The 24,307-nt window shown below is 53.0% G+C and overlaps 4 protein-coding genes across 4 annotated transcripts; 2 read left to right on the top strand and 2 right to left on the bottom strand.

Moving 5' to 3' along the window:
- Positions 1 to 208: 208 nt before the first annotated feature.
- Positions 209 to 2,965, top strand: M406DRAFT_251727 (putative subunit of pre-replication complex; the record flags this gene model as incomplete). The annotated part of the gene is made up of 3 exons (XM_040916781.1): positions 209 to 281; positions 360 to 2,498; positions 2,649 to 2,965. 3 exons carry the CDS (start codon positions 209 to 211, stop codon positions 2,963 to 2,965), a joined length of 2,529 nt encoding a protein of 842 aa, XP_040778330.1.
- A 533-nt stretch (positions 2,966 to 3,498) lies between these two features.
- On the bottom strand, positions 3,499 to 5,382 carry M406DRAFT_39374 (uncharacterized protein; the record flags this gene model as incomplete). Its single annotated transcript, XM_040924101.1, has 2 exons — positions 3,499 to 4,790; positions 5,256 to 5,382. 2 exons carry the CDS (start codon positions 5,380 to 5,382, stop codon positions 3,499 to 3,501), a joined length of 1,419 nt encoding a protein of 472 aa, XP_040778329.1.
- Positions 5,383 to 7,203: 1,821 nt separating this feature from the next.
- M406DRAFT_252114 (uncharacterized protein) lies at positions 7,204 to 9,566 on the bottom strand (the record flags this gene model as incomplete). Its single annotated transcript, XM_040916815.1, has 3 exons — positions 7,204 to 7,456; positions 7,629 to 8,431; positions 8,517 to 9,566. The coding sequence occupies 3 exons, from the start codon at positions 9,564 to 9,566 to the stop codon at positions 7,204 to 7,206; spliced, it is 2,106 nt and encodes a 701-aa protein (XP_040778328.1).
- Positions 9,567 to 20,251: 10,685 nt separating this feature from the next.
- M406DRAFT_338147 (uncharacterized protein) lies at positions 20,252 to 21,894 on the top strand (the record flags this gene model as incomplete). Its single annotated transcript, XM_040921317.1, has 5 exons — positions 20,252 to 21,034; positions 21,077 to 21,265; positions 21,366 to 21,480; positions 21,555 to 21,666; positions 21,735 to 21,894. 5 exons carry the CDS (start codon positions 20,252 to 20,254, stop codon positions 21,892 to 21,894), a joined length of 1,359 nt encoding a protein of 452 aa, XP_040778327.1.
- Positions 21,895 to 24,307: the final 2,413 nt, after the last annotated feature.

Below are 24,307 nucleotides of genomic sequence, written 5' to 3'. Positions count from 1 at the left end.
CGACCCACGACGCGTCGAATCTCCCACTTCCAATTTACGCGTGTCTTGGAAGCTTTCTCGCGTTGACTTTACCTCATGTCAACTCTGCTGCAGCCTTTTTTCCCCACCCTTCTGGAAACACACCTCAATTCGCCTTCTCGTATCCTTGTCTGCCATTTTTTGACAGAAAATCCAACTGTATCTGGGTACCAACCTCATAGACGGTATCATGGATACTTTAATGCTGCGCGACGAAGCCACGCGCGAGCGTGTGCGCAAGGCCCAGGAATTCCTTGACCCCCGTTCGTGAAGATCTTCCCTGCGAGCCTGCCACCGCCTGCTCGCCAAAGACAGGACAAGACTGACACGGCGTGCAACAGATGACCAGAGTGTCCGCAGCTACAGGTCCGACATCATTCTTATGCTCCAGAGGAACAATCGGCGCCTCGTAGTCAACCTCGACCATGTGCGCGACCACGATCCCGAGATGGCGGAGGGACTCCTCCTCACGCCCTTCGACTACACGCTCGCCTTCAACCAGGCCCTAAAGGAGGTCGTCCGCGCACTCCCACCAAACCAGGTGCGGCCCGACCAGACAGACGATGAGGTCATGTACTACTGCGCATGGGCGGGCAGCTTTGGTCTGCATGCGTGCAACCCCCGCACGCTGTCGGCGCAGAACCTGAATCATATGGTTTCCGTCGAGGGTATCGTCACACGGTGCTCGCTCATCAGACCCAAGATCATCAAGAGCGTGCATTACAATGAAGCCGAAAACAAGTTCCACTTCCGGGAGTATCGGGACCAGACCATGACGAATGGACAGACGACGAATAGCGTGTACCCGCAGGAGGACGACAAGGGGAACTCGCTTGTGACCGAGTACGGGTGGTGCACGTACAGAGACCACCAGACCATCTCAATACAGGAGATGCCTGAGCGGGCGCCGGCAGGACAGCTGCCGCGAGGTGTCGACGTCATCCTCGACGATGATCTGGTGGACAAAGTCAAGCCTGGTGACCGCATACAGATGGTGGGCATCTATAGGACTCTGGGAAACAGGAATACCAACCACAACAGTGCACTGTTCAAGACAGTCATCCTCGCCAACAACGTGGTCCTCCTCTCCTCCAAGTCGGGCGGTGGCGTGGCCACTGCCACAATTACCGACACGGATCTGCGGAATATCAACAAAGTTGCCAAGAAGAGGAACCTGTTTGAGCTGCTCTCGCAGTCTCTAGCTCCTAGTATATACGGTCATGACTATATCAAGAAGGCCATCCTGCTGATGCTTCTTGGAGGCATGGAGAAGAATTTGGAGAATGGCACGCACTTGCGTGGTGACATCAACATCCTCATGGTTGGTGATCCCTCGACTGCCAAGTCGCAGCTCCTGCGGTTCGTCCTCAATACCGCTCCTCTGGCTATTGCTACAACTGGTCGTGGCTCTTCCGGTGTCGGTCTGACGGCTGCTGTCACCTCTGACAAAGAGACGGGCGAGAGGCGCCTGGAGGCAGGTGCCATGGTCATGGCTGACCGTGGTGTGGTTTGTATCGACGAATTCGACAAGATGTCCGACATTGACCGTGTGGCCATCCACGAAGTCATGGAGCAGCAGACCGTCACCATTGCCAAAGCAGGCATCCACACCTCGCTCAACGCCCGTTGCAGCGTTGTGGCAGCCGCCAACCCCATTTTTGGCCAGTACGACCCGCACAAGGACCCCCACAAGAACATCGCTCTGCCGGACTCCCTGCTCTCGCGTTTCGATCTTCTCTTTGTCGTCACTGACGACATCGAGGACACCCGTGACCGACAGGTTTCAGAACACGTCCTGCGCATGCACAGGTACCGCCGACCAGGGACCGAGGAGGGCGCGCCAGTGCGCGAAAATACCCAGCAATCTCTCAGCGTCGGCGGCCAAACACGCAGCGAGGCCGAGAAGCCCACCGAGATGTTCGAGAAGTACGACGCCATGCTCCACGCCGGCGTGACGCGGCGAAGTGGCTCCTCCAGCACGCCCAAGGTCCTCAGTATTCCCTTCATGAAGAAGTACATCCAGTATGCCAAGAACCGTATCAAGCCTGTCCTGACGCAGGATGCTGCAGACCGGATAGCAGATATCTATGTTGGCCTGCGCAACGATGACCTGGAGGGCAACCAGCGCAGAACGTCACCCATGACGGTGCGTACTCTTGAGACGCTCATTCGTCTGGCCACTGCGCATGCCAAGTCCCGCCTGTCGAACCGCATCGATGAGCGTGATGCCCTGGCAGCCGAGTCCATCCTGCGCTTCGCCCTCTTCAAGGAGGTTGTTGAAGATGAGTCTCGCAAGAAGAGGCGGCGCACGACCGCGCAACCTACACTGAGCTCAGATGAGGACAGCGATGACTCCAGTGATGAAGATGGTGGCGAGGCTGCCTACCGTGCGTCTGCGGCGAGAAACAGCCGGTCGGCGAGAGCGTCGGCACGTGCCAACCGGAGCAACGGACGGCGGAGTGGCGTTAATGGCACCAGTGGTGCTGGGAACGGGGCCAACGGTACGCGTCACTCCGACGACGAGGAGGAGGAAGAGGATGAGGACGAGGATGCGCCGGCCGACATTGACAACTTGGCACCTCGTCGGTCCAACCGCACAGGAGGGTCATCAGGACATGGCCAGACGCAAGAGTCGTTCGCCTCGTCTCTGCCCGCGTCGCAACTCGAGTCGCAGAGCGCGGGCGAGTCGCAGCAAGACTCACAGCTGGCCAGCAGCGCGGCTGGCCTCAGTCTGGAAAACCCGATTAGCGACCAGAGGCTGGCGGCGTTCAGGTCTGCTCTGGGCCCGCTGATGAACACCAACTTGTTCGAGGAGGATGCTGCCGAGGTGGACCAGCTGATCGAGCGCGTCAACGGACGGCTGGGTTCGAGAAGCGGTGGTGCTTTTGGCAGAGAAGAGGCGCTGAAGGCGTTGAAGAAGATGGATCAACTTAATGAAATTATGTGAGTACCGTGCCCACCATCCCTTCTGATATGCGGGATAAAGGGAAAGAGACTAGTAGCTGACGATTTGCTTTAGGTATGCTGATGGCAACCTTGTCTACAAGATCTGATCTCTTATCAGAAAGATGGGTTTTTCTTGTTCCTCTGTCTTTTTTCTCTTGTTTGACTCTAATCGGTCCAAGACTGAAAGGGCTGGCTGTTCGATGAACACTGTCTGATATTACTGGCGTTCGGGCGGGAATCGACACGACTTGTTGTCTTTATGTAACGATTGAACTCAGAGCCCAATCGGCTATTCACCTTACAAAATGCTCATCGTGAAATAGCAAATGCATTCTATCGTGACGAGTCCTCGTAACAATGCTTTTTAACCCCTCTGGTTCCAAAGCGGGTTTCTATCCACACCGAGAGAAGACCAAGCCGGTCTATGCCTTCAAATCATTATGCTCTTCAACCCAGGCTAACGATTTTTTGTTTGTATCGCAAAATGTTTCCCATGTCATAATGCATCTCAAAGTGAACAACATCTGCTTCATCTTAGTCCTCAGTCCATCCAATCCTCTCATGAAGCTCTCTCAACCTGGCCTCTACCTGGACGTCATTCCACGTCTCCTCGCCCTCTTCGGTCTTGCCCAGCGAAGGCACACCAACCTGTTCAATGGCGAAACTTGCCGCGACGGTGCCCCAGCACGCAGCCTCCTCGAGACTTTTCCCTCTGGCGAGCGCGACGGCTAACCCTCCGAGGAACGTGTTCCCTCCCCCCGTAGGATCGACGACCTTCTCGGCGAGCTCCTTGGTCCAGTATGCCGGAATCCACCGGTCCAGGCCCGGGTCGATTTCGACCTCGTTGTCTTCCTCGTGTATGAAGCTGTACGTCTCGCCGCCGCCGCCCTCGCCCTCGCCCTCGCCATCACCAGGGCCAGAAGGGGACTGCTGCAGCAAGCCTGCAAACAGGCTCATCATGTCGGTGTCGGGCTGTAATCCACCGTGATGTCCAATCTCCTTCCGCCGCCTCCGCCGGCCGTTGCCAGCACCACCTTTCCCCTCCTTGGCTGGGGTCTTGCGCCGGCCGCCGTTCTTGGCGAGGTAGCAGCCCTTCTCGCCGGCGCGGATGACAAGGGTAAAGCTGGACAGCGGCATACTCCCAAGGAGCTGCTCACAGGCCCTCTCGACGGCGGCGGTGCTGATTTCGCCTGTGTCCGGATCGACGGCTGTATCGCCCATGAAGGAAGCGAGCTCGGAGTGATTGGGGCTGCACACGTCGACAAGTGGGAGGCAGTTGGTCAGGTTCAGCAGCTCCTCGGGCGTGCACAGATCGGGCACAGGCTCCCAGATGATGGTGGGGCGCGTGTACCCACCGCCGCCGCCGCCTTCGGCCTCACCCTCTGGGCTCTCGGGTTCTTCGGGTGGTGCCTGTTCCTTGCGCAGGGTGAGAAGCTCCGTGACGAGCTCACGGCACCGCGAGGGGCTGCAGATGATGTGGAAGGCCTTGGCCTGCAGGAGCGGGGTACCGGAGAGGTCGGACGCAACGAGGCGCTTCTTGGGTGTGGTGTACTTGAAGGCGCGGGTCTCTTTGTCGTCCACATAGCCATTCCAGCCCCTAGTGGTGAGGCGGTCCAGGTCGTGTCGGACCAGTGCTGAGGTCGTCCAGGAGTCGATGAGGGTGGAGACGGAGGGCGGAAAATCTGAGCCCTTGTCGACGACCCAGCCGACTGTTTGGGATTCGGTCGGGGCTGGTGAGAACAGGCGGGCACCTAGTGCGGCGTATGAGCCTGCGCCTCCGAGAACGTCCCTTTCTGCGGGACGAGGTGGGCGGTATTCAATGTCATCTTGGGTCAGAGTATCAGCATGGCCGGTGTTCTCAGCTGCTCTAGGTCTTCTGTCCCTGCGGAGGAAGAAGGAATGTGCAAGCCAAGCTAGTAGTGACAACAACTTGGACTGGTGGAGATAAATGATGGAGAAGGCTGCCAAACCCAACAGTGCATGTAACAAGACCCTCTCGATCATGAGGAGTGAGAAGATGAGTGGTTTAAGGCAACAAGAAGAACATTGGTAAAAAGGGGGGCAAAGAGTATATGCTGAAAATAATGCTTGAGTCTCAAGCAACATAAACAAGGTTTAGAGATAATGGGTAAATGACATGAAGACTTGGCAAGCATGTGATAACAGTCCAACGTGTCAATATGTGAGATACAACAGATAGATTATGATATCGAAGAAACGAAGTGTGATCTTCCCTTGTGTGGTGGTGAGAAGGGAGGAAGGGGGGGAAACATGAAACACATCAGACCTACCGATTATGAACATTCCAAGCGTGACAAAATCGATCTCCTGTGCCAGCTCCACCACCCCATGAGCAGCAGCAGCAGTGGTGGTGGTGGTGGTAGTGGGCTGCTCATCAGGCTCAGGTTCAGACGCCATAATTTGGATGGAGGTCGTGGTCAGGTTGCAATCCTTTGCAGATCAGAGCTGCTTGGGTAAATTTACAGGCCAGTCCGTCCTCTTTCTGCACTCTGGCAAAGTTAGTGCTTCATGCATGCAGGTCCAGGCCTGGTTTTTCTTTCTTTTTTCTTTCTTTTTTATGTGGCCATCTTATTGGATTGATTGGGGCAGGGGGGCGGGATTCACCAAGGGAATGAATGTATGCTACTGTGGTACACACCAAACAGAACCAGGTGGACATAAGAGAGGAAAACAGCAAGCAACGTAAGGGCTAGATTTCTGCTAGCACCAGCCTCCAAGCCTGCTCTGCAGGTGGTGGTGATGATGATGATGTCCTCGACCTTGAAGGTTGAATAAGAAGGAAGGGGAGAGACAGAAGCAAGAAAACCAAAAGGGCTGCTTGAGTAGTAGTTCGCAACGTTGTTGTGGTGGTAACTGCCGCCGATAACGTATCGCTGGAAGGAGGTGTCCAGCCTGCCAGCCTTACCTGCTGGGATAGTGCCTGTCTCAGCCTCTGGGCAGCCACACCAAGCAGTTGCCGCTAGTGCCGCTAGTGCCGCTAGTGCGCCTAGCTGTAGAGCATGGGCCCCCGGTCACTACTGCCTGCTTCTTTTCACATCAACCTCATCTTCTATCCATTTTGGTGACTCTTCGGACAAGTGCTTTTGCCGGCTTACCGATGGGTCTTGTCTGATGAGCTCTGTTCATTCCTCCAGAAAGGGAGAGTGGTCCCTGGTCTGCGGACAAATACTCCAAAAGCCTGAAGCTAGCATTGATAATGAAGGGGTCGTTAACCTAGGGCTGAAAACAAGAGCCATGAAATTCATAGTCACTCTTCCCTCAAGACTCCCTCGTCCCTCAAGACTCCCTCGTCCCTTACCTTCTTACAGTCTCGTTTGATATGAGACGTTTTATGGAGATGGGTGGACGGCCGTGGCAAACGTGATAGGCAGTGGATCTGCTTCCCGGTTATGGCTAGACAGGATTGTCCCTGCGGTTGCGATTTGATATACATTATCGAAGACTAAATACTATGTAGCAATTTGGTTTGAAGGCCGGTAGCATAGGCTGAAATTGTGAGCCTGAATTTATACAAGGCTTGCCTCACACCTTCAAAAGGGCCAGAGACGCCAGACGTTCTACTACGTCCAAATATTTCCGCAGGTCCAACCCCCTCGTTGCATGCCTCACTCAGCCACCTCTCCTTTCGTGCCAGGCTCTCTCCTACCTCCACAGTAGCTCGTCTTGTACAGTGAGTCTTCTCGCTGCTCATATATGCCAAAAGATTGCTCGGCAAACTGTTCGTCACATGTATTGGGCAGCCTAGATCTATAGAGCTACTCGCAGCTCCAGATCGTAAAGAGGAAGGTTCTGGGAGTGAATGTTATGCCGTGATGAACCGACTCCGCCAGGTAGCGCACGCGTCAGACCTTGCCCCCCTCCCCCTCCCCCCCCCCAAAAAAGGCCCCCCTCGCGTGTAAGGGTAAAACTGGTATTATGATTATAGTCGAATTCACGGGGAAAACCGCTAAGCAGAAGAAGAAGGGAAAAAAGGTAGAATACACGGGGTGTGGAGGTTGCCGGGGTGTCAATTTTCATGTCTGCAATGACCTCTCACACCCCGTGTGCTCAGCTGAATCCAGAGAGAGATGGACCTGCTCGGGGATGAGGCGGAGGAGGGTGAAGTGAGGGTTGCGTTAAAGTGATTGAAGCTTTATGCTGTGCATAAATTTCTTGGTCGTATGCTGCGGCCTGACGAAACACTCTCGTTCTTTCTCTCTTCTCTTGTGCACCTGTGCTTCACTCCCCGCGGCTGCGATCCACAGTGGTGTCATGTAATCGCAGATCCACCACCGCGTCGAAGACTTCTTCCATCGCTGTCCGATGCTCTCGTTGCCTTGATGCGTCACTTCTATTCCGCTCGTCTGCAAATGCTCTGACGCTTTGCAGTATGGGGGTGAAGCCCCGGTCGTTAGGAAGCCACCAACGCATGATCGTCTCGTCTTCGAAAAGCTGCGTCATGCGGGCTCGGAATGGTGCGGGGAAGATATAGCTATAGCAGGCCAGGATAGCAATTAGCACACATGATCATTCCCACGGTTCTTTAATCTCGAAAACTGCTGCATCGTGATTGGGCCATAATCCATCTTCCCCGGTCCAACAAACGTTTATGAAACAGTACTAAACAATTTGACGCAGAAAATAAAGCTACAAGCAGTACTTACCCGCAGTGCTCAAGATAAGAGAGCTTTTCCCTCAACCACGCATAACGGCGGGGGCTCTTCATGAGGTACATCGCAGCGATGGCAAGGGAAGGGTGAAGCATTGTGAGCAGGCCACTGGGGATGGTTGTCCACTGCTCAGCCGCCTCGATGATCTGGCAGATAGCCTCTGCATGTTGTGCCATGTCTCCAAGGATAGCTGAGGCGTTTGCTAGGAGGTCGTTTGAGATCTGTGTCATGTGCATCAGAATCATCGAGTGCCACTCGGTGAGCAAGACAGTTGTGTGCGCTAGCGGTCCTTCGTATAGCGGCGCGCCATCTGGGAAGTAGTGAAAAAGCCGAGTCTGGTCACTTTGCGTGAGTGGCTTGAAACGCCGAGAAGGATCTGTCAGCATAGGATCCAAGTGCTCTCTCCATGACTTCAGTCGGAGAGAGAGCCTGCTGTGCTCAACGCCGAACTCTTCCTCTGTGAGCTCGCCCGTCTTTCGTCTCGAGGTAATACAACACATATCCATAGACAAGAGCCGTAGGTGACTCTCTGCGTTTTCACAGAGCCATTCTAAGTTCTGGGGGTCAATGGAGAGTTGTGCTTGACATTGCGCACTGAGATTCTCTTCCCATTGGCGTGGGAGGCTTGGTTCGATGCTGCCCATTGATGCCACGAAGATGTCGAAGCGCAGATACCATACTAACAGTATACGGCCGACAGGTGTCTGAGGGATTGTATCAGCTTGGAATAAGTTTTTAAATATGGCGAGGGCTGCTTTCTGATGGCCCATCAGATTGACCCAGTCGCCAAAATACTCCTAGTGATATCATTGGGTTAGCTCATTCTTTTCATTTAACAACATCAAGTACAAGAGAAGAATGTATTCGAACACAACAACACACCTCGATGGTAGCCAATTGGAAAATCGTCAAAAGGGTTGCTAGGTCATGTTGGCCATCCCTCTTCTTCAAGAACCCGAGCAGCAGCGTCACGGCATGAGTATAATACTTCAGGAAGTCTTCGATTTTGCCGTTTGGGTCCCTGATTGTTCGTTGGTATGCGGAGAAGCCAACTACTGCATTGAGCAAAGCCTCGTGTCGAAGTGCCAGGTTCAAGAACGTGGTTTGGAAGAAGTTACTGAAGTCTTTGTGAACGCCATAACTCCAGTGGGTAATGTTTGCTTTAAAATAGTCGAGCGCCGCGCGAAGATCAATAGGGAGATGCGACCAGTCTGGCTCGGCCGTCGATAAAAGGTCAGGTATCGAAGCGCTTGTAGGGGTGGAAGTAACTGAAGTGCAGTTAGAAACAATCGGAGACGGGCTCTGAAAATCGTCTAGCGAAGGTGTCTCTGATGACTGTCGAGTGCGGTTGATCATCCGCTGCTTCAGGCTCAATGATGAACTGGTGTTGATGCGTCGAAGGCTCCTCTTGGGCTGAGTAGGCTGTTGGGAGGTGTTCACGGGTATTTCGTAGTCCTCGTCGGGTATAGGAGTCAAGCCAGAATCGTCTGTATCTTCTTCCTCCTCACTGGGCCCAACATTCTTCGCGTCTTGTGACGAAGCGGACTTGCTGAGGGGCGTCGGATCCGGATAGACGCAATCCCTCTTTCCTTTCCGACATCGTTCACATGTAGGCCGTGCCTCATCGCACTTGACCCGCCGGCTGCGACAAGTAAAGCACCCACTCCGCGTTCGACGGTGTTTGATGTGATCTGGGGTTGGCGCGGACTTGCGCCTGTGTCGCGAGCTGGAGCTCTTGGGCGTCTGATAGTCGATAAGGTGTTCCGACAATCCGCTATAGTACAGCGCACTCTGTGAGGTATCTGATTTGATGTTCTCACCGAGATTGGGAGTGCTGGACGAAGATCCTGAGAGAATTGTTGCCTGTTGATATGGTCCAGGATTGCTACCAGAACCTGGCCTGGAGGGTGGAAAGTTATAGTAATCGCTCATGACTAAATCCTTGGGCGAAGTTGCTTCCGAATCGCTCTTGTTCCGAATAGATTTTGTTCAGAAATAGCTGGCGTCGTCCGAGATGGGGAAGAAGTAGAAGAAGAAAGACTGCTTTTCTCCTAAAAGCTGGACATGAATTAGAATAGGTATCGTGACATTTGTTCGTAAAGTTTGCCAGTCGGGTGGACGAGCAGTCACAGCTGGCCTCGTATTCAGGCTGAAGAGGTTCGTCTTTTGAGGATAGGTGCATGTGACGATGTGGGTTCCATGAAAAGAAAAGCGTCAGTCTGAGGGGGGAGAGGTCGGGGTTGCGGATCCGAAGGTGGCCGTCAATGCCCTTCGAATGGACGGCGTCGTGACCTTCGCAGAACCTGTTGGATATGGCGCTTGCCAGGATCCTCGACAGCTCGACGGTACCACCGGGTGGTTGCGCTCAGGCTCTTGATCTGCTGGTCAAGCATTTTGGGACATTTCGAAGTGTGCTCAGGATCTTGTCTTATGTCAAGGAGAAAGTGTGGTGAGGGGTCCAGGCCTTCTTCGACTTGATATCAGCCTGTCTGCGGGGCTTGCGTACCAAATAGGGATACTCTCCGGTTCGACCTTCTGTCCCCGGAGGATTACGCAGTACGGGAGGGCTGCTGCAAGGAAGTAAGAACTCGAGATCAGGCGGGGTCCTCTACACCATCCAAGAGCCCAACGGGATGACCCAGCGGCTACAAATGTCAGCTGTATAGCCCCAACCGGTGTGATAGCACGTCGTCAAAAAGCTGGTCGTTCCTGTTCTGCCATCATTTGGCTCGATCTTTACCAAGCTGCAGAAGACTGGCTTTGCGAAAAGGGATTCATACCTGGACAAAGATAACTGTAGTCTCAAGCCCGAAAGGAGCAAGGGCTTCCACCCTGGCAGATAGCGGAAGAGTCCCAGGCTATAGAATACTATGGCACTTGTCGTTTCCGTAAGCTGTAGCAAAAACCAATGGATGTTGAAGAATGTGTGCCTACCGTAGTGTTGCGATTCGCTGCCAGTGCGCAAGGCTCAGTGAGCATATAGGCGTTTCGAAGACACGATAGGGTCTTGCAACCTCCACAGTGCTATCTGAGGTCTCGGAAGGAGTTTTTGGGTCTAATCACCTGAATGATCTCCAAGTCGATGAGATGTTCTCTGCAGAACTCGACGTTCAAAATTCCGAAAAGATGGCTTCGGTATTATCAAGCCCGACACGAATCACACCGCGCAAGCTTAATCTGTGCAGATCCTAGACTGTCGTATCTGTCTCTGGGGGATACATGAAAGAAAAGAATGTGCTGATTGAATCAGTGCGTGGGCGAGAAGAAATCTCTGTGGTGGTCAACAAAGGTGGCAGTACAGTCCTAGCAAACGGACATCACAGCCGTGAGATACGGCGCCGGGTGACTTGGATACCACAGTGAAGGTTGAGCCGGGAAAGGTTGTGACAAGAGATATTCTTCCAGGCTTATGACGATACCCATGACCTTGTCTGTTCCATCGTGGGGTAAAGACTTGAAATAGCTGTGGGCTTCAGGGATGACCGGGTTCGTGAGGGTCTACAAACACTGTACGGTACAGGGTCAGCACGAGGACCTAGAATCTGTATTGGCCGAGGCCTCCACACTGTGATTAAGGTTGTTCAGGTACATAGGACGTATCGTCTGCCGTTGCAGATCGCCTCGAGTCTTTGCAGGGCACACAGCCTAGCTAGTCGTCGAGATTTCTGAAATGACCACGACTTTGCTGATCCGGTGTTCATGATCTACTCCAGGGAAAGGAACAAATATGCGGGCATCATCCCAAGGGAAGGAAAGGAGGTCATATAGGCGATGCCAAATTTGTGTAAGTGGATGTTTAGGATTGTGACTGAGAGTGTGTCGGGATGGTGTGAGGGCTTCGAGGACAAAGTACACCCGAGGGGCATGTAGTGAAGCGCTAGCATGTGCTGCAGCTTGAGAGAAGGCTGTACCTGAGGATGTTATTATTGTCGAGTGATGTCAATGCCATAAACCCAGGGGAAAATTTTCGGAACGGAATGGCAGAGAGCATGGCTCGGCGCTTTGTGAAGACGGTGGCCAGGGCTGAACGCGCGCAGCATGCCTTCTCGGGCCACCAATGACCGTTGGCCGTGCGAGTGTCTGTACTACTGTACATATTGGCCATCGTAATATCGAGATCACAGTGCAGCCAGCAAAAGGTCACCCCGGGGTGGGGATCTACTATGGTACTGAAATGACATGCCGGGGCGGCTGAAGGCGTGACTTGGATCCTTGCGGCCCGGTCCAGGTACGTAAAACTTAGGGAGGGGTCCTCAAGCGGGAACCATTCCTGTCATCTGGTCGTGTTGAATGGTGTGCTGAAGTGGGACCCACGCACCCTGTCATGGAGATATGGGTAAGCAAGCAGTCTTGAGGCGATGCCGGACCTGACGCCAGCACAAGCACAGCTTTTTGTTTCCCCAAAGCTGGCCGGCCGGGACACTATCACCCACCTTGCCTCGTCGCATATCATGATGATGCGGTCTAGATGCTGCAAGGAGTCACGCCGGCCGTCCCGAGGGCCCAGAGCTTGTGTGTGTGTGTGTTTGTTGGGAAGCCCACCGCAGCCGCCCGGTTCATGGCAATGGCGAGACACCGCCACGCCTGGAGCTCACAGAAAGTTGATGTGGCCAAGGCCAGGCCGGTCAGTAGCCACACATCCTGGTCATATCCAGTGTGCAGAGTTCAGAAGACGGATCCTTTGCCAAGGAAGAAAGGGGCGTGGCCATCTCTCCCTAGCACCACCACCTCCGGGGCCATCCCCAAGGTCATTGGGCCCAGTCGCACGCGATGAGACGTGGGTCATTAGAACGTGATTGATATAGGTTCATCGGCTCCTGATACTTATAGGATGTCTCATGAATCTCCCGAGGAGGGCTATGTTGGGATATGAGGGAAGCTGGAGCTCGACTCGAGGAGAGCAGCTTGTCGTCAATGCTTTCTCTCATATGGCGATTGGCGCCGTCGACAGGGTCCTTTGGCTCTAGACCCTGGTTGGAAAAGGGCAAAACCATGTCAAGGACGTCGTGGTGGTGTTGTCGGTACCATAGTATGCGCAAGAATAGTGCTGTAGGATGAAGAGAGGGCAGAGGGACCGCCAACGCAGGGACCGGAATGCGACGTGGGCGCGTGGATCAAGCCTCTGGAGTGTGTTAGCGAGGGGTCAAGTTGGGACGGTCAGTCAAGGGCCTCCCAGGCCTGGACACGCTTTCGGACGACTGTGGGGTTCCTTGTTGACGGGGGGGGTTGGATTTTTGTGGGCGGGAGCAAGGCTGGCCATGTCGACAGGCTCGTGTCGAGTGGGTTGTTAGAGGTTGTCGAGTGCGAAGAAAGGACCTTGCCCTACCATGCGATGTGGTTACCAAGTGCGTTCCAGAAAGGGGAACGGTCGTTCTGGATCCTGGAGGCAAACCCTCTCTTTGGGACCTGGAACCTGGATCTGGAACCTGGGTTCATAGACCTTGTGGGGCATGGCAGGAACCTAGATACCTGCAGCGAGTGAGTAGTAGTTGCAGTGAAAGTTAGTACGGATCCGTACCGTGCCCCTTCCATGTACAAGCTATATTGCCCTGTACTAAGGGTACATGATGATCGACGCCCCAGTCAGCCACGTCCTGGCGCGCCCCGGAGCTAACCGGCGTCTTTTGATTGGTTCTATAATGATATGGGTGGGTTCTGTAGTAGTTTCTCGACGACTTCCCCCATAGTATCGCAATACGTACTACTGTACTATAGTATACTATGGTAGTAGTACTAATCCCAGGACGCTGGCACCTGCTGGGAAGTAGCCAAGCCACTCGGTCTCCCCCCCCTCCTTGCTCCCCTACACCATTACGCAGACTCGTCCCTCTTTTATCTCTCCCAGCCCATCGACGATCTGGACAGGACAAGAAAAAAGAAGGAAAATTCTTTTACTTCAAGGACCACTGCAATTCGGTAAGGGGTCAAGCCTGTGGAGTTTGTGCAATCTTGCTGACGACGTTGGACATTACACGACGATGCCTTCGCCACCCCTTTAATCTCTCTTTACTTACCCATCTTGCCTGCCCTTTTTTTTTTTTTTTTGAAGCACCTTGAGTCTCATGACCACAATCACTAGGGTCTGGCGCCTGCATTTGGGCCTGGCTTTGAATCTGGACCTGGCTCTGGGCCTGGCATGCATCCTTGGAGGACGGGCATCCTGTCATTCCTGCGGCTGACCGGATGCCTCTTACAGAAACCCTCCTTCTCAGTCGATTGATAACGTTGCCTTCTTCGGAAAGTCCAGTGTCGTCTTATTCTGAACAAACTTCCACACACACACACACACACGCACACACACACGCACACACATCAGACGAACTCATCGTGACCTAGCGTTAAATCCCACACACCTCTTCTCGCCCCCCCCCCCCCCTTCAAGCCCGATCCGGTCCAGTCGATCCCAACTTCTGAGCTGGATATCATGACCGAGCTTTCGCCGCGGCTTATCCTGGTGGTGATGGAGGGCCCCGACGCTGCGTGACGTGACTTTCTGCTGCAAGATACATGGTCAGCTACGAGGCATTTTATGAAGGACATGGTTGGTTCCCCTCATTCCCCTACCGCTCTTTGGAAATAGACTGCCGGGTTTCTCGAGGAGATCCTGCTGGAAAGGTTTGAGGTCCCTAATCACCGAGGCCTCTTCACGGATCTTGGCCATTGAAACCTATTATCCATGTCATTCCTGATTCTGCAATAGAGAATGGTATTCGAACTTGATATACAGTACTCAGCTAGGCTCAGGCCTTGTCGGAAACTGTACTATGTACAGTAACTAACTGCTCCAGGGACCACTTCCGATCCGATCCACTAGTAAATCGTACGATACCTGCAGATCTGGCAGCCATTGGCGTGGCGTCAATCAATTAGCCTGTATCGGGACGGCGGGGGAGGACCACACACGCTCTCTGCGGCAAGATCTGGAATCAAACGGTTCCATAGTGTCTCTTTGAAGCGCGTCAACATCTGACAGATGATCTGCATAGCATCGAGAGAGAACTCCATTCGCGCGTTGTTCTCCATGTGCTGACATTGTACTCTAGTCTCATACTATCTTTCTTAGTAGGACATGATCGGCGGCGATCTCTGATCTGCGTAGTGAACACTCACGCATGTGTAGGTGATCAGGCTGCCATGGCCGCCGATGACAGAATAAGTGACAGGTGCTTCAAACATGGGAATTCAACTTGTGTGTAGATGCCCGATTGCTGCATGCCTTCCTCCTGGGCACCATCAGACCAGCTGTAGTACAGGATACACAGGGTGACAGTGCGGCCCGCAGCGCAGGAGTATCGGGCGCACCTGCATTGGCGTATATCTACCTGACTGCTAGCTCCGCTGTTGGTCAGAAAAAGGCGTCGCACCTCAGCAACCGCGTTCTTTTTCCCATGGGTGGGAAATGGAAATGATGATCAGGACGTGTGTGGCATGCAGGAGACGTTGCATCTTGTAATTACCTAGACCGAAATTCCGTCAATCAGCAGCTCTTGTCCACACATCTGTGAGGGTCCTTTTGATCTTTGCTTGCGCTTCCGACACAACGACATGGGGTGTGGAAACAGCCTTGCCGACCGTGTCTCAGTCCGGCCTCAACGATCTTGCCCCATCCATGACCTCACGCATCCGACGGTGGCGATAGGTTCTGCATCGAACAGATATAAAGATGATTTTGTGATATAATAGGAACAAGGCATGGGATTTAGCCGCCCAGCATATATTACCATTCCCGCGTTGACGCATGGGCTAGGGAACCTATCGGAATAGTGCCAAATGAGTGCATCGGTACTTCTGTCAATGTCTCCGGGAGACCGAGTCTCACTACACGCCGTCAAGGCCCCATGTTTCAGCGAATACCTGATTTGTCTTTGATGCAATACAAAAGTGCAGTCCACCGTCACTGAACATGTCGGCACTAGGTACAATGGCAAGAAGAACCGTGCAAATACTGTGCCGGCGGTGGGCATTGCCAGAAACCCTACGAAAAATGATCTCATCAAAATGTCGTAGCGTTGCATATTCCTTCTTTACTTGACCATCCTGAAGATGGCTGCAGCTTTGTCAACTTAAGAAGAGCTGACAGTTACGTTACACGCATATGTATTTGCTATGCACTTTCATACAATATCACTTATCCTTTTTTTTTTGTTCTTAAGGAGGCTGGTAGCTAATTATATCACAAGAGAAAAATACGAGTCATTATCATCGGAGAGCAACTCAAGGCCACCGAGTCACCAGAGGTTTCAAGCTGACTGACCGGTCTGTATCTGCATGTGCTCCAAGATGAGACACGACTGCAACCCCAAATATTATCCCCTTGTGGGTTATTGGTGTTTGTACTATATACATGGCAGCCCAATACATAGCAGCTCAATGCAGACCAGAAGAAGAAGAAAATTGCAAATGTAACTATACTTGAGATGGAAAGTACCGTCTTTCTCTCTCCCTATAGGGCTGTGATTGCATTTGCCGCTCCAGTGGGTATCTCGGAAGGGAGGGGGAGAGAAGGAGAGAAAGAGAACTTTGAAAGTGTGTGTTCCTACGGGAAGCTAATAATTGCTTCTGTTGAAAAGTGCTTTTTCCAACGCAGCTAGAATCCTTTAGGTTGTTAGAACTTTGAGGCTAGACAATATGACTATGACCAATTCCACTAATCACCCTAACGCACTATATTGTACCCAAAAGATACATACCGCAATCCCTACATGCATCCTTTTTTTTTTTCTTTCTTTTTTTCCCTCGAATGATCCAGGTATTGTAAATTTATAGGCAGCCTCAGTGGGCAGTACCATGGTAGGTTCCACCTTGGAATCTGGGGAAAAGGAGAGAGATCTTATCTTATCCAGATCTTATCTTGATGACCCTCTTACATAGTACAAAAGGAAATGAAGAGACTTGATACCCTGAGAAAAATGCCATGATGCCCAACATGCACATCTGGGCTAATTTTACCGTATTCCAAACAATTGCCGTCAGACCACGATAACAAAATCACATCCTTAATCCCGGATCGACATGCATAGGACTACCCGCTCTGCCTACACACACACACACACACACACACACACACACACGCGCAAGCACAACACACACACGCAAGCACAACACACACACGCAAGCACAACACACACACGCAAGCACAACACACACACGCAAGCACAACACACACACACGCGCGCGCGCGCGCAGAAGATAGGGAGGGACACACTAGGGACAAAATTCGCTTGACTTCCCGGCAGCCCGGCAAGCTGACTGACTCGCGATGGCGCCCTCTGCACAAAAGAGGGGCCAATATAAGCGGTGGAAAGGTACTTTGGGCACCTGCAATACGTACTGTAACAGTAGGTGGTCGTATCGCGGACCATACTTGATGGATGGATGGGTTAATGGACCACAGAACCATTAAGTGAGACAAAAGCAAGTGGGCTTGACTTTTTTCTCTCTCTCGATCTCTCTCTGTCTCTTTCTTTCTGCCTTGTCCTTCCCATCCTGGTTTCCCAATCATATATCTCTTTCTTGTTTCCTTCTCCTATCTCCAGTGCTCCAGTAACCTTCCATGGAACGGAGAGGTTCCGAGGTTGTAAGCAGCCACGGTGACAGGTAAGTTTGAATGGGCCCATGCTTGTGATAGCCCCCAACTTCCTTTTTGTTCCCTTTTGCCCTCTCCTTTTCCTTCCTTTTTCTTCTTCGTCTCTGCTTGTTCCGCTACCCATTAAGTATGCTGCCCATCGAGATACCAACCAAACGCAGCCTTTGAGACCATGCCCCTTCCCCCCCCCCCCTTCCGGTCACGGAAATGACGGTCCTATGGCCGAGAGATGATCTGTTCCGGCATGGATGGTACTCATCTCCACGTCATGACATGACACTGTGAGAGGGGGGACCCTGAAGGGGGAAGGGATGGGTTACTGGAAAGTGTGCAACTGTAAAAGAACGGCCTGGGCGCTTACAGCGGAATGGACAACTTGAAGGTCCCTGCCGTCCTTCACGGGTGGGCCGTCTCAAGCGCGTCACTCGGGTTGCCTCCTCCTCTAATTACTATGTGCATCTCTCTCTCGCTCTCTCTCTCTCTCTCTGTCTTTTTGATGACCTGTCTATCGTCTGCAGCCCCATCAGCAACCCCCCACCCCCCCCTCCCTCACCACCACACAAATACGCCGGCCCTATCAGTGCATGTGTGATGACAATTACAGAGGTTGGCTCGGTGGCTTCACTGTGGAGTCCTGTTATGTCTGACAGCAGGCCAGGCGACTTCTTTGCTGTCAGCACCAACTCGTACGTCTTGACTTCCTCCTTCTCGCCCTGTCCTTTTGCGGCCATAAGGCCATTTAGGCTTCCTTTGTTGCCCTCGGGGGCCGCCGTAGCACTGCATCTTCTCTTCCAAGATTATACTTTACTCCTTCCTTTCTTTTCATCTTCCTCCCCCTCCAACCCCTCCGTCCTTTTTGGACCCCCACCTTTCTCTTCTGTGCCGTCTAGCCAACAGATATATGCATGTATTCAAGTATTCAGTGCCCTGGTCCATCTCAGTCCTTTCGGACGCTACTGTGCCGAACACGGAAAAGCAATACGTATATCACACACACTTTTATTGTTTTATAAAAAAAAGAAGAAAGAAAAAAATAGCAACTGGAAATTATCAAAGAAAAGCGTGCCGCGCAATTTGTCACGGTTTGTGTGGCTGCTGGCGCCGTTACATACCATTTCCCCACAGTGGGTTGTTTCCTGTTGATCATGTACTATAGTACAGATGCCATGGAGAGATTGTAATATTGATACTATCTAATACGGCACAGTACATGTATACTTTAATTTACGCAGCAGGCACCGGAAAGGTAATCCATGGGACAACCCCCCTCCCCCCCTTATGGTTCATTAGGCGCGGTAGGAGAAAGGACGCGCTAGGGCCTAGGCCTATCTAGTGAATGTCGTTCGATGCGTACAGTCCCGCACCCCGCATGGGGGGTTCCTACTATCTCGATACGGTTTCACCTTGATGCGGCGAGGCGGCTATGATGACACCAGCTTGCTTGCTATGGCATAGGAAAGGGAGAGGGAAGAGAAAGCAGCGAGAAATTAAGGCAGAGCAACGCAGAGGCCACATTCATGATTTTTGGCTCCGCAAGCCGTCGGAGAATGGATCGGCAGAAAAAGGAGGAGGACGAGAGAGGGAATTTACACAGTATTGCCAAGGACAGAGGCAGTCTCCACACCTTTCTTTCCCCTTCTTTTTTTTTCCCTTTCTAGTCTTGGGTGGATTTTCCTTCTGGCCTGTGGATCACCGTGTGCTATATGGTACTTACTGTACTACCTCTCGGCTGTCGCTCGTGGGTGTTCTTGACATGCCATGATCGGCAAAGGGGGCCATGGATTTGCCTTGGGCCGATTTGACATGACAGGCCATCATCGAGCACAAATGATACATCGGGAACAAGGGAGATAGGCGACCCACATACAAGAGAGACACCCCCGGGGGGGTTGAAGAGACAGAGACAGCGACAGCGCGCGCAAGCCATCGACTACGAGTCAATGGAAAAGAATAAATACTACTCATGACTGACACTTGAAGCATTAACATGACGACTACTATAGATACTATGTACCTTTCTTAAAAAGTATAATATACTATAGGAGAGTGCGGAGAAAGGCAAGGTGTCCTCCGGTCTGGGGAGCAATTGTTGAGACAAGCTTTAGCTGGAAAATTACCTTTTCTCTCTCTCTTCCTCTTCCTTTTTATGTTTTTTTTTTACCATAGTATAACCGTAATTCAAGGGTGATGGGGTGGTTATGGGGCGTGTCTCAACACACATCCCTGGCTTCGTAGCAAGCTACAGTTGGGGTGGGCCTCCTTTTTTGGTGCTAAGACATGCCACTCTGTTAGCTCAGCACACGCACAACAAACCTGGCACACCTCCCTCGTCCCCCACGCGCAGCGTGACCCTGTTCTCTCGCTCTCTTTCTTCTCTCACTTCATCACACGTGTCGGATATGCTCCGTGATCCGACCTGGGCCGGTGTTGAGTTGATTATTTCCGTGTCTCCAAGCTTACTCAGCTGTATGTATTACGTACGTACGGCAAGCATACAACACTTTTCTGATTTGTGATGGACCCTTTTCGAGATTGATGTGTTTGTTGACGGAGGGCGGTTCTTCCTCTCTCTCTCTCTCTCTCTCTCTCTCTCTCTTCATTTCCTTCTTCTTTTCAGCTGGCAATGGCCTTCAAAAGGAAAATTGTAATGGTCAAATGGAAATCGGTGTCCTTGCGCTGCTGACACGAGCACGGGCGAAAAGGAAGCAGCGTAGGAGTTGCAAGACGCGAGCTGCGAAACACCACGACTCCTTTTCGTGTCGCAAGATGAACTCCTGACAGCCTGGACTGCTCGACGCGCCCCCTCATCATCGATCCAAGTCATAGAGAATTTTTTAAAATAAGAAAGAAAGTACAAAAACAAATTGTTTCAACTTTTTCTTGATTGCACACCCATACAGAACAAAAATCAAAAGAATCAAACGAAAAAAAGAAGAGAAGAAAAAAGTTTACCTCTACATGCCTCAACCAAGCCGATGATTCAGAACATTGAAACGCGCTGCACACTAAACATTCCCCCTCCTCCAAAACGATGGACGCCCTGATCAACGTCCACAACACCACCGCCCAGGAAGCCGGCCGACCTGCCCTCCCCACCGACCCAGGCTCCATCTTCGTGCTCGTCACGACCCTCCTCGTCTTCTTTGGGCCCCTCTTTGTGCTCTTCCCACCTTTCCCGCCGTCCAAGAGCGATGCCCTGACCGAGACGCACAACAAGCTCGGCCCCGAGCCCGCCAGATCCAACCTAACCAGGGAAAACAACAAGAAGAACAAGAATGCCAAGGAGGGCGGTCAAGGCAGCAGCAGCATCAGCTCCCTCTTCGTCTACCCCGTCGAGCCCTGCCGCGGCGTCGAGCTCGCCCGCGCAAAGCTCACCCCCGCAGGTCTCGAGTTCGACCACCTGTTCCACCTCGCCCAGCTCCGCAGCCCCTTTCCCGTGTCCACCACCTCTGCCTCTGCCGCCGCCGATGACGCTGAGACTGACGCCGACGCCTCCTCTCCTGCGCGCCGCCACACCTGGGAGGCCATCACCCCCCGCCAGTTCCCCCTCCTCGCCACCGTCGAGGTCGAGCTGTGGCGCCCGGACCTGGCCAAGATCAAGGGCTTCCGCGACGTCACCGCCGGCTCCTCCAACGAGGTCTTCCTCATCCTGCGGTTCCCCTGGCGCGCCGAGGGCGTGTGGAGAGGGTTATGGGACGTGTTCGCCGCCAAGTGCAGCCGCGGGTGGCGGGCGCAGCCTGTCGTGGAGGTGATGCTGCCCGTGGCGTGTCCGCGCCCCGGCGAGATTGCGGAGAAGGGGTATGCCTTTGAGGAGGTGAGCTTGTCGTCGGCCAGGAGGTCGGAGGGGGAGGAAGAGAAATCGAAGGTCGTGGCCTTGAATATGGGCTGTGAGTTGCCTGAGGAGCTGAGGTTGTACTTGGGCGTGAGCAACAAGCTGGCGCTTTTCAGAGTCGACCCGGTTGGCTTGAGGGAGGTATATGACACTTCTGTGCCGCGTGGTGAGGATAGTGGACGAGCCCAGCCTGTTTTGGGCTTTCAGGATCCGGTCAGTGCAGTCATTTGGAAGAGACGTTCGAGCTTAAGAAGGGGTTCCTCACCCCTCTTTCTTCTTTTCTCTTTCTTATCGTGCTGACCAGCGCGTGCAGTATCCGGTTCATGTCACAAGTCTGGCCAGCTTGCGGGATCTGGAGTCTAAGCAGACCAAGAAGGAGAGCAAGGCAGGATTGAGCCTCACAGAGCAATCCCGAGCCAACATATTCGGTAAGTCATGCTCTTTTGAGAAATGGCACGGTGGAATCTTTATGGAACGAGGCGGACTGATCGTCTTGTCACAGTGTCTGGACTGTCCCCTTGCGATGAGCACGGCTGGAAGAAGATCAAGGCGAAGCCAGAGGGCTCACAAGAGCTGCATGAGGTAGCATTCCAAGTCTCGAGTCGAACTCACAGGTAAGATGAACTGCCGCGTCCCAAGGCAACTGAGGAGGAAAAGGGTTTGCTGACACCAGGACATTTAGATCTGAGCCCGACAGCAACTCGGGCGCGCCCACGACGGATAATCTTGGAGTGCAGATGCTCCCCCTCTTTGAGAACGTAGACTCGCATGAGAACTTCATCGAGGTGAGCATGTCGATAGAGGTGTTGGATCAGGACGAGCATGTGTACAAGAGACAATAGCGCAAGCTATTCATTCTGCTACCATAGAAAGAGGGACTGGCGGACTAGAAAAGAAAGAAAGGATACCCAGCAACATTATGGAGAACACCCTCATCCAATCATAAACCACTAATTCCACCAAACCTGCCTATCAGAACCGTCCCGTATGTCGTTGCACATGTACGTGATCCCAAAGGGAGGAAAAAAGTTGTAGGTACTGTCCACGCCACATTATTCAACTGCAGCCAACCAGTAACCACCAAGAACCAAACTCCAGACAAATTTTCAGTCACAAGGCCATATCTCACTTCACATCTGCAGGTGTCAATGCTTGTACCATACTCGTGCCCTCGCTGAACCTTGTCTTGAAGATGCGATTCGCGTTCTGGAACATGCCGTCCTTCAGACTGACGACGATGAATTGGGACCCCTTGAAGCGGCTCTTGATGAGCCGGCCGATATTTTGGGTATGCGACAGGTCAAGCGCGGCGTCGACCTCGTCCAGGATATACATGGGCGCTGGCTTGAACTGCAGCAGGGCCATGATGAGCGAGAGGGCAATGAGTGATCTGTAACAACGACTGTCAATATCTAAATGTGCCGCCAAGGGGGTTAGTATTCCGGGGGTTCATACCTCTGGCCGCCACTCAGCTCTGTGAGGCTCTGCTTCCAGACCTTGCCGAGACAGACCTTGACCTCCAGGCCTTCGTTGATAGTCTTGCCCTCGGGCGGGTCCAGCTTGGCAAAAGAGCCGCCAGGAAGCAGCTCCGAGAAGATCTCACCAAAGTCGGCGTTGACCTTCTGCCAGGTCTCAAGCAGCGCCTTCTTCTTGTAGTCGTCCAGGCTCACGATGGTCTCCTCGATTTTCTTCTTGTCTCGGATGACTGTCTTCATCATGTGTTTGAGCGCCACTTCCTTCTTCTCAACGCTGTCGATCATGTTCATGACCTTCGGGTTGATCTTCTTCTTCATCCCTTGGAACCGATCTGTCAGGTTTCGCAGTGTGGACTTGCACTCGGCTATGTTGTGATTCTTGAAATCGTACGGGGTGCCAGCGCGGCCAAAGTTGTCCTTCTCATCGGCGATCCATTCGTGTTCCTTCTCCATGTGTCCGACAGCCTGCCCAGCGCTCTGCTGCTCCTTGTTGAACTTCTCGACCTGGTGACCAAGCTTCTGCATCTCCAGGCCCTCTTCAGTGATCCGAGCGTTCTTGCTGCGCATTGCGTCCTCGAGGGCGCGGAGCTCATCATCGAAGATACTGAGCTTCGCTCGTTCCGCATCGAGATCGGCCTGAGCTTTGTCGTGAGTCTCCTGAAGATCGTCCCTCTCCTTCAAGATCTTGGCAATCTCATCCTGCTGGGCTCCGATGGCCTGGTCAATTTCCTGCAGTTGTTCACGGGCAGCTGCAAGATCGCCAGACACCTGTTCGGAGTCAAGCTGAGCGTTCTGTAGCTCCTTCTGCAGGGTCTTGACGGACGCTCGGTGCTTCTCGAGAGAAGCCCGCAGCTTGTCTAGGGAGGCTTGTAGTTCGACGAGCTTTCCGTCCTTGTTGCTGTCGAAGTCCTTCATGTCCTTCTCGATTCGTTTTGCGTCTGCTGTGGCCTCTGCGTGGCGCTTTTTGGCTTCCTGACTGCTCTCCTTCAGTTGGCTGATCTGTTGCTTCATATTCTCCACCTCCTGAATGATGGAAGAGGACGAATTGCTGCCAATCTGCTCCTCCGCAAGCTTGATCTCGTGGCTCTTCAGATCGAAGTCCTGCTTGATCCTCCGCGCTTGATCGAGCTTCGACTTCTCCCCCGCGATCCTGGCCTGTAGGTCACGGAGAGATGCTTCGGCTTCCCTGATTTGTCGGTTCAGCTCGTTCAGCTTTTGCATCGTCACCAAGACCCCGCTGGAGTTAGGTGCACTGCCTCCAGACAAGGTGCCAGAGGGATCGTACGAATCTCCTTGCAGGGTAATGCTCCGCATCCTCACGTTGGGGTCGAACGTGACCCTCTTGGCAGTCTCGGCATCATCACAGATCAGGGTGTTGCCGAAGACGTATTGCATGGCAGCCGACACCTCATCATCGTAGCCCACGAGCGACAGGGCCAAGTTGACTTTTCCCGGGGCTATTCTCTGTGCAGTCGCAATCGTCTGTGCAGACGCTTTGAAGGCAAAGATCTTGTTGAGCGGGATGATTGTGATGCGCTTGCGGAGTCTGCCGCCCTTGAGCAGCTGCGTACCGGTTACCTCAGTGTCGACGACAACGTTGTAGAGACGTCCTCCAGCGCATATCTCGAGTGCAGTTCCCGCCTGTGTGTTCTCCTTGTCGAGTGTAAAAAGCTGAGCGACGAGGCCCTTCACCTTGGATCTGTCGAAGTTCGGTGTCGGATCGGCATAGTTGAAGTCAATGTTGGCCACTTTGCGCTTGAGAGCATCGGACTCTTGTCGG

This window comes from Cryphonectria parasitica (genome assembly GCF_011745365.1).
Source record: "Cryphonectria parasitica EP155 unplaced genomic scaffold M406scaffold_3, whole genome shotgun sequence".
In the NCBI taxonomy this organism is placed as follows: Eukaryota; Fungi; Ascomycota; class Sordariomycetes; order Diaporthales; family Cryphonectriaceae; genus Cryphonectria; species Cryphonectria parasitica.
Note: the sequence above shows the minus strand (reverse complement) of the source record. Positions and strands in the feature narration are given on the sequence as shown.